The 19,157-nt window shown below is 33.1% G+C and overlaps 3 protein-coding genes across 6 annotated transcripts; 1 reads left to right on the top strand and 2 right to left on the bottom strand.

The window, feature by feature from the left end:
* The first annotated feature begins 3,238 nt into the window (after nucleotides 1-3,238).
* Nucleotides 3,239-8,745, top strand: LOC129285281 (light-inducible protein CPRF3-like). Its single transcript, XM_054920888.1, has 11 exons — nucleotides 3,239-3,290; nucleotides 4,573-4,655; nucleotides 4,754-4,801; nucleotides 4,905-4,994; nucleotides 5,101-5,172; nucleotides 5,384-5,602; nucleotides 5,725-5,770; nucleotides 5,852-6,009; nucleotides 6,867-6,944; nucleotides 7,929-8,054; nucleotides 8,424-8,745. The coding sequence occupies exons 2-11, from the start codon at nucleotides 4,596-4,598 to the stop codon at nucleotides 8,568-8,570; spliced, it is 1,044 nt and encodes a 347-aa protein (XP_054776863.1). The 5' UTR covers nucleotides 3,239-3,290; nucleotides 4,573-4,595; the 3' UTR covers nucleotides 8,571-8,745.
* Nucleotides 8,746-9,537: 792 nt separating this feature from the next.
* On the bottom strand, nucleotides 9,538-12,356 carry LOC129284920 (arabinosyltransferase RRA3-like). 2 transcript variants are annotated; one of them, XM_054920434.1, is made up of 3 exons: nucleotides 11,873-12,356; nucleotides 10,002-11,132; nucleotides 9,538-9,864 (listed from the first exon to the last, which is right to left on the bottom strand). In XM_054920434.1, exons 1-2 carry the CDS (start codon nucleotides 12,059-12,061, stop codon nucleotides 10,017-10,019), a joined length of 1,305 nt encoding a protein of 434 aa, XP_054776409.1. In that variant the 5' UTR covers nucleotides 12,062-12,356; the 3' UTR covers nucleotides 9,538-9,864; nucleotides 10,002-10,016. The 2 variants fall into 2 exon arrangements, with proteins under 2 accessions (XP_054776409.1, XP_054776408.1); XM_054920433.1 differs by having other exon boundaries at nucleotides 9,538-11,132; nucleotides 11,873-12,355.
* Nucleotides 12,357-14,407: 2,051 nt separating this feature from the next.
* Nucleotides 14,408-18,928, bottom strand: LOC129285137 (putative pentatricopeptide repeat-containing protein At3g18840). 3 transcript variants are annotated; one of them, XM_054920698.1, is made up of 3 exons: nucleotides 18,859-18,928; nucleotides 16,812-16,928; nucleotides 14,408-16,723 (listed from the first exon to the last, which is right to left on the bottom strand). In XM_054920698.1, exons 2-3 carry the CDS (start codon nucleotides 16,845-16,847, stop codon nucleotides 14,747-14,749), a joined length of 2,013 nt encoding a protein of 670 aa, XP_054776673.1. In that variant the 5' UTR covers nucleotides 16,848-16,928; nucleotides 18,859-18,928; the 3' UTR covers nucleotides 14,408-14,746. The 3 variants fall into 3 exon arrangements, with proteins under 3 accessions (XP_054776673.1, XP_054776674.1, XP_054776672.1); XM_054920699.1 differs by lacking the exon at nucleotides 18,859-18,928 and having other exon boundaries at nucleotides 14,408-14,787; nucleotides 14,890-17,031; XM_054920697.1 differs by lacking the exon at nucleotides 18,859-18,928 and having other exon boundaries at nucleotides 14,408-17,027.
* Between the last annotated feature and the right edge of the window lie 229 nt (nucleotides 18,929-19,157).

Genomic DNA, 19,157 nt, shown 5'->3' with positions numbered 1-19,157 from the left:
ATCAATTTTTTTTATAATCAATTTTCTCTAATTGAAATTCAAACTCACCCCATACCGTATTATTACTATTTTATACTTTAAATCTTTCAAGTCCAAAGATAAAATTTAATGATAATTTATTCTTAGAGTCGAGAATTGTATAATATTTTGACTGTGTCCTTAAACTATGAACTTGTAATATTTTTATTGGTTTTTTTCTTGCAATCATTATCATGATTACATACTAACGTAGAGTGATTAATTAAAGTCAAACTAGCTTTTTTAAGTTTAAAAAATTTTAAGACTGAGCCACTACTTTAAAATGTAAAATAACAATTTGGATTTAAAAGGACTTTAAGCCTTAAGATAAAAAGGTCAATCCTTTAGAACCAGGGTCAATCCTTTTAAGTCTTTTTATAATTTTTTTAAATTTTAATATTAAAAAAATTAAATATCACATTAATTCTAAAGCTCTAACCTCATTTTACGAGGATAAAAATATATATAAAAAGCTTAATATCTTTGTCACCGTTGAGGCTTCATAAAGAGAATGATAAAATTATATTGATGTTGATGATAATAAAATTAATCAAGATTTAACTGATGATATTTGTAAAATCAGATTGTTATTGGTGTTAATTTTGTGATGTTATTGCTTTTTATTTGATTTAAATTTGTTGTTGTGTGAATCAACTTAATTTTTTTTCTAGACTTATTGTTATGTGCTATAACTTTTTTTAAGATTTCAAATATATTTTTTATATTTTTAAATCAAAAAAATAGAAAAAAAAAATATGGAGCCAAGGTCCTGAGGATCGACCTTTTAACCTTGAGAGTCAAAGCCGGGTTAATCAAAATGAAACCTTGAGATATAATTAAACTTAATAAAAGCCAACTCGTTTAGGCCTTAATTTGTTAAGGATCGATTCTCAATTGACAACTCTATACCAACATAGTACATAACATATCCTAATAACATGCATGCACGCTCACGAATAAGTTTTAACTTCTAAGCTTTTAAATAAAGAATGTCAATCGAAGAGCAATGCTAATTTATTTAATTTACAAATAATCACACATTACCATTAATTTAAAAAGTTATCCTCATATCCGGGAAGAATTTTTAAATTTAAATTAACCATGTAATAAACGAGAGATAAAATATAATTTACACATTCATAAAGAAAATCTCCTTCCTAATCCTAAGTTAAGACCATAGCCTAAAATCATATTCAAAAGTTATCAATGTAAAATGGGCTAAGGTCTAATTTTATTTATGTACTTATTTTTTAATAGTGTTGGATACCCTATACTTTTAAGTAAGATAATTTTATCCTTAAATTATTTTTTAAGGAGCAAAAAGCCACTTTTGTTAGTCAATCGTTAATTTTTTTTTTATTTTCTACTAACGTTCATGTGTGTGGAGCCCACACATAATGACATATAAGACTTTAATCATGTCCTTTAATGTTAATTTGTCCTTAAATTCTTTTTCTAGAAGCGCTAAGTGCCTATAGTCTTTTCTTTGGAGCACTGGGTATTTTGAGAATTTAAATTCAGTGACTGTATTTAATATAAGTACTAAATACTTGTGTCATTTGAATTGTTAAAATCAAAATAAGTACTGAGTACTTGTACCATTTGAATTATTAAAATCAAAATAAATAATTATGAATTTATACTTTACTTGAGCTTAATGAATGAATAAGTATATATGAACTGTTAATATGAATTTTAACAGTTCAGATGGTACAGGTATTCAGTACTTGTATTAAGTACAATTGTCGAATCTAAAATATGTATCTCCTGAAGTCTAGTTAAAATGAAATTTAATAAATATTATTAAAATATTAAATAATTTAAATATTATTATTTAAAACATTACACCACCAAATGTAATATTTTAATATTTTTGATATTTTTTAATTTTATATTAAAAATGAAATGAATGAACTTTCAAATTAACAAAGAGATTTTTTTCTCATCTTTTCATTTTTCTTTTATTAAGTAATTTTTTTTATAGCACATTAATGAAATAAATAATATCTTTTAAATAAATATTTTTATTGGCATATTATTAGTCTTAATTTGTCATGTTTCTGATTTTACTTCTAACACTACAACATATAAAAATTATTAAATTTGGGTAGTGTAATATTTTGAAAGAAAATGGTTAGTTGACCAAAACAATTACAAAAAATGACTTAAAAATTTAATTAATATTAAAAATATAAGTACGTTCTGACATGTATAAAAGGTATAACAATTTAGGCACTCTCTTAGAGAGAAGATCAAAGATCAATACATAAAAATAAGAAGTTATGTATAAATTTATAAATGCTAATTTGAGTTGTTAATATTTAAAAAGTAATTTATAAATTTTAAATAAATATTTATAAATAATATTTAAATTATTAAATTTGAAAATATTTAATATTTTGATAATATTTATTAAATTTTATTTTAATAAGACTTTCAAGGTATCTAGAGTTCATAAAAAAAGACTTTAGGGTGTTTAGCGCTCTTGAAAAAAAAATTTAAGAGTAAATTAATAGCAAAAAATATAGTTAAAGTCTTACCTACCCATTATGCTTGGACCCATGCATATGCCACATTAACAAAAAATGATAAAATAAACAGCCTCATAATAGAAAGATTTTTTTGGACCTCGAAAAAATACTTCAAGGCAAAAATTGTCCATTTAAAAATATATAATGCCCAACATTTTAAAAAATAAATATAAGAGTAAAATTAAATCTTAACCTAAGTAAAATTTGTTAATGGTTGCCAATACCCGTTTCTAAAATCTTAAATATAGTACAACGATGATTTGTGGGATACCCGGGAAAAAAAAAAAAGAGAGATTATGGAATCAAAAAAAAGTATGCGGATGATCGGTACTTTTTCCTAATTTTATATTTCAAAGAAAAATGTTAAAGTAATTTTAAAAATATTAATTAATTTATGTTAGATTTTAAATATTAAATTTTAAAAATTTATAACTTAATCTCTTAATTTTATTTTTCTGTTAAAATTTAAAATATAAATTATAAATTTATTACAATATAATCATAAAATTAAAAAAATTAAATTATAAATTTTTAAAATTTAACACTTAAAATTTAATTTAAATTAATTCATCTTTTTAAAATTTCGGTATCATTCTTCCATATTTTTATCCTGGCGCTTGGTTAAAAAAATTGTATTCATATGTAGAGATAATAAGATGTACATCCCACTATACCAGTAGAAACAAGCTCGAATAGGAAAACCGTCGCAGTGGGCTTCTCTTTCGCGCCACACAGTCTCAGGTTTCTCTTTCTCTTCAACTCCTCGCCCTTTCCCTTCCTCTTTTTCGCTAGATTTTCCACTCTCCCAGTCAACGTCTACTTTAACTTCTTCTTGTGTTTTTTTGTCTTCTCTTTCCAACTTCTGTTTTGTTTCCCGAGCCATCCTTTTTTCCGGCACATTTTTCTGCTTCAGCAATCCAGGCATGTTTACTTTATTCGGGTTTTTTTTCTTTTTATAAACACCTGTAGGTGGATTTTCCTGCGTTCTCTGTTCTTTAATTCCTCAAATCTTGTTCTGGATTTCATTCTGTATGCGTTACACGTTATTTCCCCCAGCTGCAGTATTTGGTTAAGATAGATAGTCGTAGCAGTACCCGTGTAAAAATCTAAAACATTCATGTGAAAGTTCGTCAGCAATTCAACAGTTTTGGTCTTTGATTTGTTCTAGTATTCGGAGTGGTTTTGCTAATGGGGCTGGCTTATGATGGTAGCTATTTTTTTTTCCCCACCTATTTTGATAAAAGAGAAATTCCCCTTAATTAATTTCGAAATCAGGAATTTATTTTACAAGCAGCTGATGGGCTGAATGCAGTTTAGGGCTTTGCTGCAGTCACTGAAAAGAGGGTTGGAGGTTATCCCGTGGTCGGTATTTTCATGAGCTTAGCTTGGGTTGCCAACGGTCACCTTGAATTTTATATCCATTAAGAATAGGCCATAGAGAAATTGGGACTGCATAGAGAATATGGTTAGCATTAAGCAATATATAAAAAGGAAGCTAGCTTATTTTTATAAAGCAAGGACAAAATAAAAAAATAAAAAAAGTGCAGTTACTTGCAAGAGTGTTAGGCACTTGCATGAATCACAACACAACATATAAAGAGTACTTAACACCTTACAGTTTGTTCTCTTTTGTGTTAATGTCCGTACTACTGAGCTTTTTTAATTTTTTAGCTGCATTTTAAGGATGGGACGTTTGGCCTACTTCAAGGAGGCTAAAACATGTTGTGATGCCAAGTACTTAATCTGATTTTTTTTGTTCAATCAGTGAAATCTATCGATCATGATTATTTAGTAACAAGTAATACTAACAAGGGTAAATCTATCAATCAAGAAGCTCATATTTTTTGCCTAAAGCAAAATACATGGAAAGTGAAGTAGCTGTGGCTTTTGAACTAAGAAATGTCTATATTTCTCACTAGCAAAATTCAATTACTGGTTAAAATGAGCTGACGTTGTTCTTCATCTCATTCTATAGATATTACTATTAGATTCAACAAGCAATTGACAATTTAGGTGGCTACAGAGGTCATATGCTACTTGATTTTGATGGAGACAGAAGAATCCAACAGATGTGCCACACCCTGCAAAACTTTGATAACTCAAGATGTCTGTAAACACACTAAGAACCATGTCAACTTAATTCCTCTATCTGCAATCTGCTCATATTTACTGTTTCTTGTTGTTTCCATCTTGTTTTCTGACAGGAAGCTTTAAATACATCTTTTCCACCACATTGGTCTACTCCTATACAGGTCCAACCAATATACTGTTTCAATCAAGTTATATTGATATTATTGATACTTTGTTTCTCATGTATACAGAAACAGCTAATGCTCTGTGATCGCTTTTAAATAGGTCTATCATAATTCCGGGTCTACTGCAACAACCTTTGTAAATTCATATACAGCTGATTTTTCCCTTAATCCCAACATTTGGGCAAACCGGGTAGTTATATGCATATTCACACATCTTATAGCATATTGCTTGCTCTTTTTAAGACAAATGGACAACTTATGTACTCTATTTTTTTCTGTCTTGTCTTTTGTTACAGAAATATAACATACCACTTCAATATGATTCTCAGCATAGTAACAAGACTCTCTCCAATCATCTTGTATCTGAGGTAATCCTGTCAATTCTGGGCTTCCATTGTTTTTTAAACATTTATTGGCATTTCTTTTTCTCCTATGGTATGGGGTGGTGTTAGCAGTTATAATGGACTCAGTCTACATTATTCCTGTTAGTTTTCCCCATTTTAAATGAGTGAGTGTATTTGTCCATAATTGTGCATTAATTTATTCATAAATATCGAATGCTTTTGCATTTTTTATCAGGGTACTTCCTTGACAATTTCAGAAAGAGAACAAAGTATTTTCAACGAGAAGGAAATTGATTCAAGGAAATCATGTGATGTGAACTTACATCCTAGAAGTATCATTACTGGGAAATCAACAGAAAATGGTAATGGGCCTTCAATGCACTATATTGCAAGAGATGGACCTTCATGTATGTCATCGTTTGAAGGCCATGGCATTGATGACACTAACAACAATGTATGAAGATCCCTATTGAATTTTTATTCTTGTTGAAATTGATATTTTTTTTTTGGTTTGTATAGTTTGACATTGTTAGAATCTTGTGATGAGCTGGTTCAATTCTGTCCCGTCTGCTGCAGGAATTTTCAATTGACAAGCAGCAATGTGAGGTGATGCTCACCAACGGTATGTTTGAAGTTCATAGATTTTTATTTGATTGTCAGAAAGATAGAATATCCATAGTCTGATGATATATTACCTGAGCAGAAGATGATGCTGAGAAGGAGGCCACGGATACTGAAAACTTTAATACTGTTCACATGAATAGAAATTCTGCATCAGAAGATATTGCAGTTAATTCAACTGAACTGAATGCTAACTTGGGAAACAATGTAACTGAGGCTAAGCCTCGAGTTTCTAAGCTGGTACTATAAACTTTTCTGTTTTCCATATCATTTTTTATTGGCTTTTATGATTACCCTTTCTAGAGTAGACAGACGTTTGGTGGATTTGCTAAAAATGCTGAGAAAAATGATTTAGGAGGCCGGCAGACTGTCACTTTTAAATGCCTGCTTCACTACCATACTCACTGTGTCGGCACAAGCTGAGATGATCTGCTTATGGAGTTATATCTAACTCCCAATCATAAGCAAGTGTAATAAGGATCGGCTGCATGCTAAATGCTAAAATAATATAAACAAGCGCGTGCGCCAAGAGAGATATAAAACTTTATCTTAGCATACTGAGTCTGAACTCTAGTGCACGTTATGCTGCATAGAGTAAGGATTGATGATATCTTCATTATGTTTTCTTTAGGGGGAAAAAAAAATTATCTTCTGTGAAAAAATCTCAAATATTCAGTAGGGGCATCCGTATTTTATGACCTACTTAGTGTAATTTATTCAACTATTTGAATAATATGCTTGAATCTTGATGAGATGGAGATGCATCTGCATTCTGCATCGTTAACACCCGTTATGTTTTCCCGCCCACAGTGCAAATGATTTGGAAGTAGATGTTTTGGTGCAGCTCCTCTAATTTTTCATGTGTTATATTGATATGGGTCTCTCTTGATATGCTTCATGCCTTGTCAATTATGAGTATTTGACTTGATATATATAATTATCATTTTACAATTAGGATTCTGGCTTGCGAGACTGCACTGATAATTAGTTATTCATAATCAAATCCTTTCGTAAGGTTTCCTCTGGTCTGACTGGTCATTTCTTCTCTGCAATGTGGCTTTTTCCTGGTTCCTACTATGCTGCATCTCTTTCTGCAGGAAGAAGATGAAATGAGAAGGGAAAGAAAAAGGCAGTTAAATAGGGAGTCAGCTCGAAGATCAAGAATACGCAAGCAGGTATGCATAAATGTGAAAATATTGTGGCGAATGTTTTTTTTCTTCCCATAGTCCAATACTCTGCTTGTCTTCTACCAGCTTATTCTTCCACTTTTATATAGCATTTAGCCATTTACTGTTGATCAAATGGCATGTTATTGTAGTTTCCTTTATTGATTATCATTCTTAAACTTCTAGCCACGGCAATGAAAATTTCTCAGTATTAAACAAGGTTGCAAAAAGCCATTTTTTTTCCAACGAGAGCTAATAATGTATTCACCGGATACTAATTAAACTTTATGCATGTGTTTAGGACTGCCAACAGTTTTTTTTTTTTTTTTTCTCCTTTTCCCTTTTTGAACATTATGGTTTTACCGGGACTCTCTCTCTCTGTTTTTTTTTTTTTGGGGGGGGGGTGTTTGAAATTATTATGTTCCATTTGAAAATCCATTTATCTGATGTTGAGACCTAAAATATATTGTAACTTTTATAATTGGGAGAATGACAGAGAGGTCCCAATCAATTAATTCAAGTTAGATTTTAAATGTTAAATTTTAAGAATTTGCAACTCAGTCTCTCAATTTTGCAACTCTACTATGATGAAGTTATAACTTGTATTTCAAATTTTAACATGGAAAACAAATTTTGTTATTCTAATTATGTTAAAATTTGAAAAATAAGTTGCAAGTTCATCATAACGCAGTTGCAAAATTAAAAGTTAGAATTTTAAATTTTTAGAGTTTGGCATTTAGGACCTAAATTAAATTAATTGATCTTTTTGAGATCTTTCTGTTATTCTCCCTTTAAAATTTGTGGTACGTCTTGAATAATATAAAGATATTGATTTTTTATTATGCCTTTGTATTCAAAATTGTTATATGGATCTTTAATAAACGATAAATTAAAATACTCATATACCAAAAGCTTTGTAACTTTTTTTTTTTTTAAATGGTGGTTTTCATTTGATGTTTTATATATTTATTTTTTTCCGTCAAAAACTTGCAGCAAGAACTCGAAGAACTACAAAATACTGTGGACAATCTTATCAGAGAAAATTCCGCTCTCAAGAAGAAGCTAATGAAACTTTCCGAGGACTGTATGGAGCTCACCGATTCAAACGACTCCATTGAGGTTCAGATGCACCATGTTTGATTCTCTATTTCTTCCTCCCCTACGTTCAATAACTAAGCGTTTTCCAGTATAGCGTTATTCTTACATTATTAAATGTGCTTCTCCACACGCATCCGTCATCGATTTCTACCATAACATCATCTTTTAAATTTCCTCTGTTCCTGTTTCCACAACTAATTTATTTGTCAAGTTTAAACTCCTTCTAAGGTAGCTGTGTATGTTGAGATAATATGTAATTTGTTTGGTTCGGTTTTGTTGTTCTCTCTCCTTGGTCGTCGTTGTCTTGTTTCCCGCCTTTTCTTCCAATAGCTAGTCCTAGTTTCAGTGTCTGTCTAACGTTGGTTTTTGGTGGGATTGATTGTTGGACAGAGAGAGCTCGTTGAGGAGTATGGACCAGGAATAATTGCGGATCTTGTGGCCACCAAGCCAGCTAGAATCACTTCTGATGAAAGCCCAAAAACAGCTCAGGAAGCACCTCTTCAAAATCCATCCATTGACGTTGCCGGCCACTCTTGACCCTGGTTTCTTGATCAGGCCATGAATCTTCTCTTTTTCTTTCTTTCTTTTAACGACAGAAGTGTAATTTATACAAATGATTTTATTAATTATTCATCCTCATATTATATTTAATGGTTTACGGCTTAAATTGTAAAATCTCAAAAATGAGTAATTAGTAAGGACGACTTTGACATTCTCACCTCTCCATATCTAGTTCTTGCTCATCCGAAACTTTAGTTTCTCAAATCAATTATGGATTTGTTACTTTAAAATTTTTTAATCAATTTAATCGTTTAAATTTGTCTTAATTATTCATATGATTTTTATTATTTAAAGAGGCTGTTAAAATTTGTAAACGTGAAAAATATAATATTGATAATAATTATATAGATTAATAATAAAAGAGTGTAATTATTTAAGGCCAAAAAAACAGATTTAAAAAATTTCAAAAACGAGAGAACTAAATGCAGCACGTAAAGAACCATAATGATAAAAAGTAAACTAGTTTCAAGGTCAATTTGATCTCATTTAATTATATAAATATGTTAAATTATTAATATATTTTACAGATTTAGATTAATTTAAGAATCAATTTGTTCTAAAATTTAATTGACTAATGTGATGATTTAAAAAAACATAAAAGATTAAATTAATAAAAATTAAATTTGAGAAATCAAGTAAATAATTGAAGCAACCTTGAGGGACTTTTTTTTTTTAATCCCTTAACTTTAACTCCAATCTGTTCAAAATATTCCCCACGTGCCTTGAATTCTTTTATTCATTTAGTTATATGAGATGTGGATTGTTTTCTTGTGATCAAACTTGCAAGGTATGGGGTTATTCTGAAGGACGTCATTTGATGGAGGTGAAGATGAGGGACTCTGCAGTTGTCCATGAAATAAATTCGTGTTCGAAACAGCAAGTCAATTAGTAAAGATTTAAGTGAATAGCCTTCACAACTACAAACCAAGCAATCATACTCCTCTTCGAAAATGTGATGCCAAGTTAAAGGACTTGGTTTCTTTCATAAATGACCTACGATGACGCCCTCTTTCAATTGATCTACGGAAATATAGAATCTTGGCTCAATGTATCTAATTCGACTTCGGATCACCCGCATTTTGCCGTTTAAATTTACTTTGAAGTTACAGAGAGAACGAAGAGAAGTCAAGTGAAAGCTTCAAAAGAAAATCTAACCTGACCATAAAAAGTTAAGAGATGAGGTTTCTTTGATGTTGTACCAATATATTGCAACTCATCTTCCAACGTGAAAACGAGGTTTTGAATAAAACAAACGTGTAGAAGCCCCACCCTAAAGAAAAAACACGACCATCTTTTAAGGGGGTGATAAACATCACTAAATTGAGCATATATAATGAGATCTTTCTGGGATGTATGCATTATAAGACCTACTGTAAAATTGTCTACAACAAGAGGCCAAGCAAATACCTTGGCAGCAGAAGGCTACCAATCTGAGCCATCAGGGAAAGGTTGGAGAGCATCCTGCTTCCCATTCACGTAGCACTCAACAATTGCTTTCATTCGTGGAAGCTTATCCGGGTGGTAGTTCACGTGAATAATTACTGGTCGAAGTTTTCTGAGGTTAGCATCTTTCCTCACAGTCTTGAACAGAACCTTGCTGTTCATGAAGAGGTACATATCCATTGTTCTTCTGGCAGCATGCAGCCCAACGTAGCCAGGATGTGAGGGGTAAAAGAGTTCTTCATTGAAAACAGCCTGGTCCCAAGCCTTCTCCTTGGAAAGTCGAGCGGCCACACGATCAAGAAGTTCTATTGAAGGGATTGTTGGTCTGATGTAGAAGAAACCAGAGTTGTAGACCCATATCCTCATAGTATGAGCATATCGAGCCCAACCCATTGCAGGTTCGTCAAAGACATCATTATACCCATAAGCTGTCATATTGTTATGACCATCACTCATGGACTCTACATCTGAATCCCGGATCAGATAATCAAAAGGGTTTTGCAGATACACGATGTCAACATCTGATAGAAGAACACTATATCCCAACTGCAGAAATTCTCTAAGGATACGAAATTTAAGCCCAGAAACAACATGATTGCCTCCACTTCTTCCGATGGAATCTATCCCTTTATCTGGATCTCTCTTGTACACTGGAACCTGATTTGACTCACAAAACTTTGAAATCTCGTCATCTAAAGCAACGACCAGATAATTGGTTATACCAACTCTCTTGATGTTGGTGAACCAGACTTCTAGCATCTCCTTCACATTGGAATTTGCAAGGGCAACTACGAGCTCTCTTTGAACCGCTACTTTCTCCAATATCTTTGCCAATCTTGGGTTCACGGATTCATCGGGAACAACAGTAGGGTTTGTTCTTAATCCCTTAACAGTACCAAAAGGCCCAGCTTTAGGCTGTTTACCCAATGCGAGAAACTGCTTTTGAGCCTGATCATTCCCTTGCGTTGCCAGCTGAAGCTTTTCAGTCAACTCTCTGACCTGTTTTTTCAGCTGAGCATTTTTCTCTGATACTGCCACGAACTCTGATTTCAAAATGTTGACCCGATCTGATGATTCGCATTCAGCTGAATATGCCTGCCAAAAGAAGACGTTGTAAAATGAACGATATTATGCTATGGCCCCTTCTTTGCGCCTTGGAAAGAGAAATTACACAAAGTGCTATTTTAGCCCCAGCAAAACCATGTGGATTCACATATACACAGACAGACATTGCATATGCAAGCAAGCTATTTAACCTCTCAACTATTCATCATGAGTAGAAATTTTAACAGTTCAGCTCCATCCATTCACTAAATTCATCAGACAAACTAATAACAACAACAACAATAAGCCTTATCCCATTAGGTGGGATCAGACAAACTAACAGTTTAACAAAAAGATCTAGAAACCAGAGTGAATTTGATCTCTAAGCAGAGAAATGGACAGGGAAAAGAAAAGATCAGTTTTTTTTTTTTTTTAAGGTCAAAATATCTAGTTGTGGAACAAATCATATCCCAATCACATTAGAATCCTAGCATGAAAATGATTCCAAAGATGGAAGTAGGCAATAAATCAATCCTTCTGAAGTTGTCAACTGCCTTAGCAAATCAAGAACTAGTTGAGCCGGCAAGACAAAATATAACATCACAATAATATACCAAAAGCAACTGGTCGAAACATGGGAATCGAAAGTCAACGGCTTCATATGTCATCCAAATGATCCCAGCGCATAGGAAATAATGCGAATTCAATGAAGTCTCAATCCAATCAAGATTCAGACGGCAAAAAAGCCCAAAAAGAGATACAGAAAGAGCCAGAACGATTAAATATAGAACCTGAGTCTTGGATCCGACGAGATTGTAATTGCGACGAGGGATTGCATTAGAACCGAAGAACCCATTGGGGAACAAAAAAGCACAGACACATCCAACGAAAACCCCGATGGCTATAGCGACGAGGACCCTCGATTTGTGTAGAGAATGGGCATTGTTCCTCATCAAGGGTCCTTCTCTGCGGCCAATCATGGCGTCTCTTCACTTCCACCGCAACCTTCAGGCGATGTGGTCGTCCCGTTGATTCTTTTATAAGGTTTTGGGAGGGGCGAAGAATGGACAAACCAAGGTTGGGACGAATGGCAGTGAAATTGGATGTTGAGGAGGATGATCTTGAACACAGAGCTTCGTTCAAAGAAAAGGAGGACTCAGGATTCACGCTGATTGAAGATCTGAGCAGGAAGGCTCGCCTGACTGAGATCAGCTCCACAAAAAGGATCTCCGATCTTGACAGCGGACATGGTTTTCTTGCTCTCAAGATTTTAAAAATTAAAAATTAAACTATAGAAAAAATGACAAATAAATATGCACGAAATGGTTAAATGACAAAACTACCACATGATAATTACTTTGAAGTAGAGAGAACTTACATGTCATGATTTTTTTTTTAAATATGTTTCTCACCTAATTTTACGAAAAATTATGTCAAACAAGTCTGTATACCGCATTTTGTCGGACTTATATACTATTTGCTTACTTCCATGAAATTTATTTGTCATTTTCACTTTATAAAATATGCAAATGATATCACCTTATAAATATTTCACATTTATATAATAAAATAGAGTATAATATATATTTATTCATCATTCATATAAAAGTTTTTCCATTGGGAGAAGCAAGATCAGCTGTTCAAGTTTAATTACAGTTGGTAATATGGTGCCAGCTACTTGAAAAATGAAAACAGTGAAAAGGTTATAAATTTTTATATCTAATTATTAAAATTAGATATTTTATTTTATACCAAATGGATACAATATCAATGATAATGATTTAGGTTTCTTAAATATTATTTTAAACTTTGATTTATTGAAGTGTCCATAGAGTTCATTATTTGAAAGAGGACAATTCTTTAAATAATGTTCAAAATTTTCAAAAAATTAATCTCATAACTATCAGTTATGATAATACATTGAAAAATTAAAAAAAAAAGATATTTTTTAAATTAAAGGATGCTTTTTAACTTGCAACTTTGTAAAAATTTGGTGAAAGGAGTTAAGGCCTCTTAAATACAATCTTCATTTCAAGTTTTAACCAATGTACAAAGAATACTTCTTGAAAAGGTTACATCTTGGAATTCAAATAAGATACAATACAACTTTGGATAATAGATTAATTGCCTCAAAGAGGGCCAAAATGGAAATAATTTTGGTCGACTTGATGGCCAACATTTCAACACCGAGACTTGTCAGAGCCATAAGAGAGGAAGAGGCGACGACATCCATAGCCTATGCTTCAGACAGCAAATTTGAGAAATTTGAATACATGCACGAGGAGGCGGAGGAAATAATAAGTCCTGCAAATTAAGGTTTAATAGAAAACTTAGAAAAGGTTAGACTTGAAGAATCCACACACTGTTCGACACGTTTGGAGGAGGTTTAATTAAATAGAAGAGAAGAGGAAGAAGAAGAAGCAGTTTGAATTCCTAAACCATGGTTGCATCCTCAAATGGCTCAGCAAGCACCATACTTGTCCTTTGTGTCGCCACATGATTACATGATTACATGATTTTGATTACCAAAAAAAAAAAAAAAATCAACCATGGCTTTCCTGGAGGATGAGATTGATCCTCCTGGCACACGTTCCCACTTGACTTTCGTCGTAGAATATTAAACACACACACCAAGCGCACACTGATGCTCGTTGTGAATATTTTAATGCACAGAACATTTCTCAGACATTAAAAAAGGAAGGGTTATCGTATCACAAAAATAAAGCATATGCAATAATGCATCATATGCATGTTCCTACACATGGGGAAGGAAAAGTACGAAAGAAGTGGGACAAAGAAGTTGCCAATGAGCACTGTTGTAAATAACAGCATGACATCATCTAAAACTCGCTCGTGCTTTTGTCTATAGCCACCACCAAGTCACTAACGCCTCATATAATTGAATATATGAGTTAAGCTAACATAAAATATACTAGCCATGTATCGCATCATAAAGAATAGGGGAGGGATGCCCCAAGAATATTCTACAGGATGCAGACGACATTAGCTTGAAGATGTTTCTATCAAAATGTCAATCTCCTATGTTCAGGGGAATAGAAATCAAGAATCTGTCGAGGATGAAAATTTACTGAGTCCAGAAATAAGACAAAAAAAAAAACTCAAAACAGCATATAAAACTGCAGGAGGAAAAGCAATTCGTCATTGTGGTTGTCTTCTTCTTCTGCTTTTTGGGTATATGATCGCTAACTTACCTGAATCATTTGGCCTCTAGTCCAGTAATTTGCTTGTGTTCCAATTGGCCTGTAAATACTGGATTGTTTAAGTATTTGATCTCTAGCTTGCCTGAAAGTTCTTTGGACTTGAAATGTGGACAAGGCACGTACTCACCATGCCTTGTAGTGAAACAATTTAAATAAAGAATATAAGAAGAGGTCACACAGAATGAACTCCAATTAACATGTCATGTCATAGAGGCTCAGTAAACATGGGTTTTGGCTCTATCCTGTTCTGTTTTGCTTTAACAACATCTGATCATTTTCCTAGCAATATGAAGATGAATATATCCTGTTTTCTTGCAACATTTGTCTTCACATGCCTCCGGCGTTGAATTCTGACGATGTGATGCCCACAAAACAAACGGACTTCGCCATTAATGTGCCAAAGAATCACATTCAATGGCATTGGCTAATTGAAACTTTATGTCCTCAACAGAATTCCCCTGAATTTTCATAAAGCTGTTCCAGTTCTGCGGATGACAAATACATTATTTCATTCAAACAGACTAAAGCTGAATATATTACATCTGATTTTGAATGAGAACTATCACCAGAAGTAAATACATGAATACCATTTTCCACATATATCCAACTGCAACCAGCAAGTTTCCTAGCCTCTCTTCCCCTCATTTTGTTCCTTATTCTTCCCATCTCATCCCAATTCCCCTCTGCAGCATATACATTAGCCAATTGCACATAACGAGCCCCACTATCTGCCTCAACTTTCAATAGTTTCTCTGCAGCTTCTTTGGCAAGCTCTATATTGCCGCTTAAACGACAAGCATGAAGGAATGCTCCCCAGATTGCAGTGTCCATTTGTAAAGGAAAGTTACTCATGAATTCTATTGCCTTGTCTAGTCTATTAGCCCTTCCATACATATCAACCAGACATGCATAATGTTCAGCACCTGGTAAAATATTGTGATCAAATTCCATGGAACAAAAAATCTGCTCTCCTTGATTGACTAGTCCACGATGTACACATGCCGATAGAAGTGCAACAAAAGTCACTGCATCTGGCTTGATATTTTTCTTCAACATTTCGTGAAAAAGCCGAAATGCTTCATTTACAAGCCCATGGTGAGCAAAACCGGCTATCATGATGTTATAAAAGACTGTATCTCTATCACTATCAGCAACTAGCCGAAAAATTTTCTCAGCATATGTTATATTCCCGCCTTTTGAATACATATCAACTAAAGCACTAGGTAATTTCTCATTTATTTCAAGTCCCATTCTCAAGACATGAGCATGAATTTGCTTTCCCAAAGTAAGAGCGGCTTCTATAGCACAAGCACCAAGCACACTGATAATGACCAATCCGTCAGGAACTAGTGCTTCATTGGTCATGTACTCTCTAAAAAGTTTGAAGACTACCCGACATTGCTTTGCTTTGACATAACCAGAAATTAGAGCAGTCCAGACGACGGAATTTTTTTCTGTTAGTGAATCAAAAAGTCTTTGGGCCTCTTTCATGTTGCCTTGAGATGAATAGCCTGAAATAAATGAAGCAACTGCAAAGAGATTATCAGTCTTGGTTCCTGCATTAACGGCTTCTGCATACTTGAGATTCCCGTGCTTACAGTATAGATCAACAATGGCATTGCTAATAAATTGATTAGAAAATGAGTCGTTTTTCAACACCCAGGCATGGACAGACTTCCCAAGTGCTAAGCATTTTAGGCCAGAGCAAGCGGTCAAAACACTCACTAAAGTGCGTTCATCCCACCCAACGCCATTTTGAACCATTTGAACAAACAAGGCAAGTGATTTCTCCATATGGTTATTCTGGGCATAGCCTGCAATCAATGTATTCCAAGATATAATGTCGTTCAATTTGGGATCTTCCCAAAATAGATTCAAAGCCATGTTCATCTTTCCTTCCCTGAAACAAGCGGCAAGCATTGCATTCTTTGAAATCAAATCCACCTTTCCATTACAACCACTAAAAACGTTGCAAGATTCGCCAAATAACCCACATTTTGAGTACATATCAATAAGAGAACTCACTGCATATGCGCTTCCATCATTTGAAGTTTTCACCATATATGAATGTATTTGCCTTCCAAAAAGGGCAACACGCAGCTTTGTGGCCAAGTTAATCATTGTCGTCAGAGTGACCTCATCAATCCCAGTTATCACAGGCATAGATTGCATTGTAGTAAACAAATCAAGAGCTTCAGTTTCACAACCATCAGCATTTACATAACCAGATAACATGGAGTTATAAGAAACCAAATCCTTATGAGAGGCAGAATCAAAAAGTGCTCGTGCTTGAGCCAGGTTTCGAGCCTTGATATGAGCCGATATGACTGTGTTCCAAGAGAATACATTTCGCTGAGGCATTTCATCAAACAGCTTGTGGGCAGCATGGGGCAGTCCATGATTGGCGTAGAGACGAATGAGCTGATTGCAAGCAAAAATGTTTGAGGTGAAACCAGCTTTTATAACCTGAACATGGTGTACCATAACATCTCTAAGAGATCTCATTTACCCGTGCACGAATTAAGAACCCATGCATATAACACATGGTCGTCGCTCGCAATGCCAAATTTCTGGCCGCAGAGAGAAGGGACCCCGACAGCACGAAAGCCGATAGCTCGCCCCAGTGCTGAATTTCAGCCCAAAAAAATGAGCCCAATCAACATGCCCATAACGTTTTCAAAATAAATAAAGACTCATTATGATCCTATCTTGTGTAAATCGTTATCGGACTTGCTTGGCAAGAGAGAGTTTTAAACTATCTTGTGTAACTAAGTTACTTCCGCCAAGAAAAGAATATCTTGTGTAATTAATTACAGTTAAGATTAAATGGATCGCTGGTTACTCATTATGACCAATGAATTATATTTTTGGTGAAGCCTTTTGAGATAATTTTTAGAAAAATGATAATAAAATCACTGTAAATTATGTAAATGATATTTTAATCTCTCGAAATGTCATAATTTTTTTAAAATCTTAAAGAATTTTTTTATCGTTAAGAAATTAATATAAATGACTAAATTGTATTTAATTTAAACTTATAAATTACTATTAAATTCTTATAATTTTTTTAAAAAAAATTGTGAATCTCAAAGACAAAACTTATAAATAGCAATTAATGTTTACAACATTTAAGGAATATCAAAGTGCGAATTTATAAATTAATGTTAATTTTTTTTAATTTTAAAAATAAAAGTTGTGAATCTTAGAACAAGATTTATAAATAGCAATTAATATTTGAATTAATAAAAATTTGATCATTTATATTAATTCCTTAATGATAAAAAAGTCTTTAGAAACTTTAAAAGAATTATAACATTTCAAAAGACCAAAATATTATTTACATAATTCAAAAAGAATTTATTATCATTTTTTCATATTTTTTATACAATTACTCATTATTAATGGGCTAAATTGAGTAAGATTATATTAGCTGCAATACTCTCCAAACAAGTATTTAATTTGATAGATGAGATTTTGGAGGTGGGCCTCACTGCAAAACAGTGACATGCAGCGGACCTCACTAGTTAAGTTAATATAATATTTTATTAGTTGACCTACGTGTTAATTAGTCCTTTTAAAATAATTTTGAATCTTAATCAAGTGGATAATTGAATATCTTGATAAATGAGATTTTGGAGGTGGGCCTCACCCACCTGGACAGGGTAAACAGAGTCGCGTTTATTGCTGGCCCGGCCCAAAATCATTTAAATTGGATCCCAGATAGGTTGAAGCTACATGATAATGATAAGTCCTACGTATGAACGCTAACCCCCCCCCCCACCCAAAAAAAAAAAAAAAACCCCGATGGATCATGCGTAGTTTCATATAACAAGTTGGATGTTTCCTGCCTGCAAATAATGCAATTTTTTTTATAAATTTTAATTTTAAAAATAAATAAATCACAACATACCATTCACTTTATACTATATAATATTAATTCATGGATTTGTATTGTACAGTTTACTTAGATTTTTTATTTTTTATGGATCGATGAGGATATTAGTTTCTCCGGAAAAAAAATATAGGCGATCAATTTAATTTGTGCAAGAAACGCGACGAAAAGTTGAAATTGTGTAGATTTGAGTGACACCTTTTGTCCTTCTAAAAATTCCCTGGAATACACTACTACACAATGTCTATATGCAAGGATACCATTCATTATATATTATTTATACATTTCTTTTTCAGACTTATGGATGGTACGTCCTTTATATATGTGAAAAGGAAAATGAAACTAATGAATTTTTATATAAGGGTAAGACTTATGTACTTAGTAGTATAATAAGCATATAAACACATTAAGAAAATTACAAGGATCAATCAATGAAGGAGGATATCAATAATAAACCAGTTCTTGTCTTTTTTTTTTGGGGGGGGGGGGACATAATAAACCAGTTCTAGATTCCGAATAATGTCCAAAAAATGAATCATGCTAATAATAATCAGAGACTTTTTATAGATTTTTTGTACAACTATTAGTTATTCGTTGAGTTAGGTATAAGGATTGTAAGAAACAAAAAAAAAAAAACAAGAGGATAATGGGAATACATGCTTACCAATAAGTACAAGGAATTAACACTTGTTAATTGAGTACAGTTGGATTATTTGTTGACTTGAAACAAAGGCATTTGAAGGCGGGCACCGACCGCCACTATAGGGTTCAAACGGGAGCAATACTGAAAGTGAAAAATCTTTGAAATTTGCGGAGTCACAAAACGGGAGAACTTTATAGAGAGCAATGATGTGGAAGAGGTAAAAAAAGAAGGGAATGATTGGTACCATAAGAAATAATGAAAAGGAAAACAATGAATGAACATTGAACCACAAAGTGGAAAGTGGAAAGTGGGGGAGAGAG

This window comes from Prosopis cineraria, unplaced genomic scaffold (genome assembly GCF_029017545.1).
Source record: "Prosopis cineraria cultivar Desert tree isolate PC_DT_omini unplaced genomic scaffold, ASM2901754v1 PC11, whole genome shotgun sequence".
NCBI lineage: Eukaryota > Viridiplantae > Streptophyta > Magnoliopsida > Fabales > Fabaceae > Prosopis > Prosopis cineraria.
Note: the sequence above shows the minus strand (reverse complement) of the source record. Positions and strands in the feature narration are given on the sequence as shown.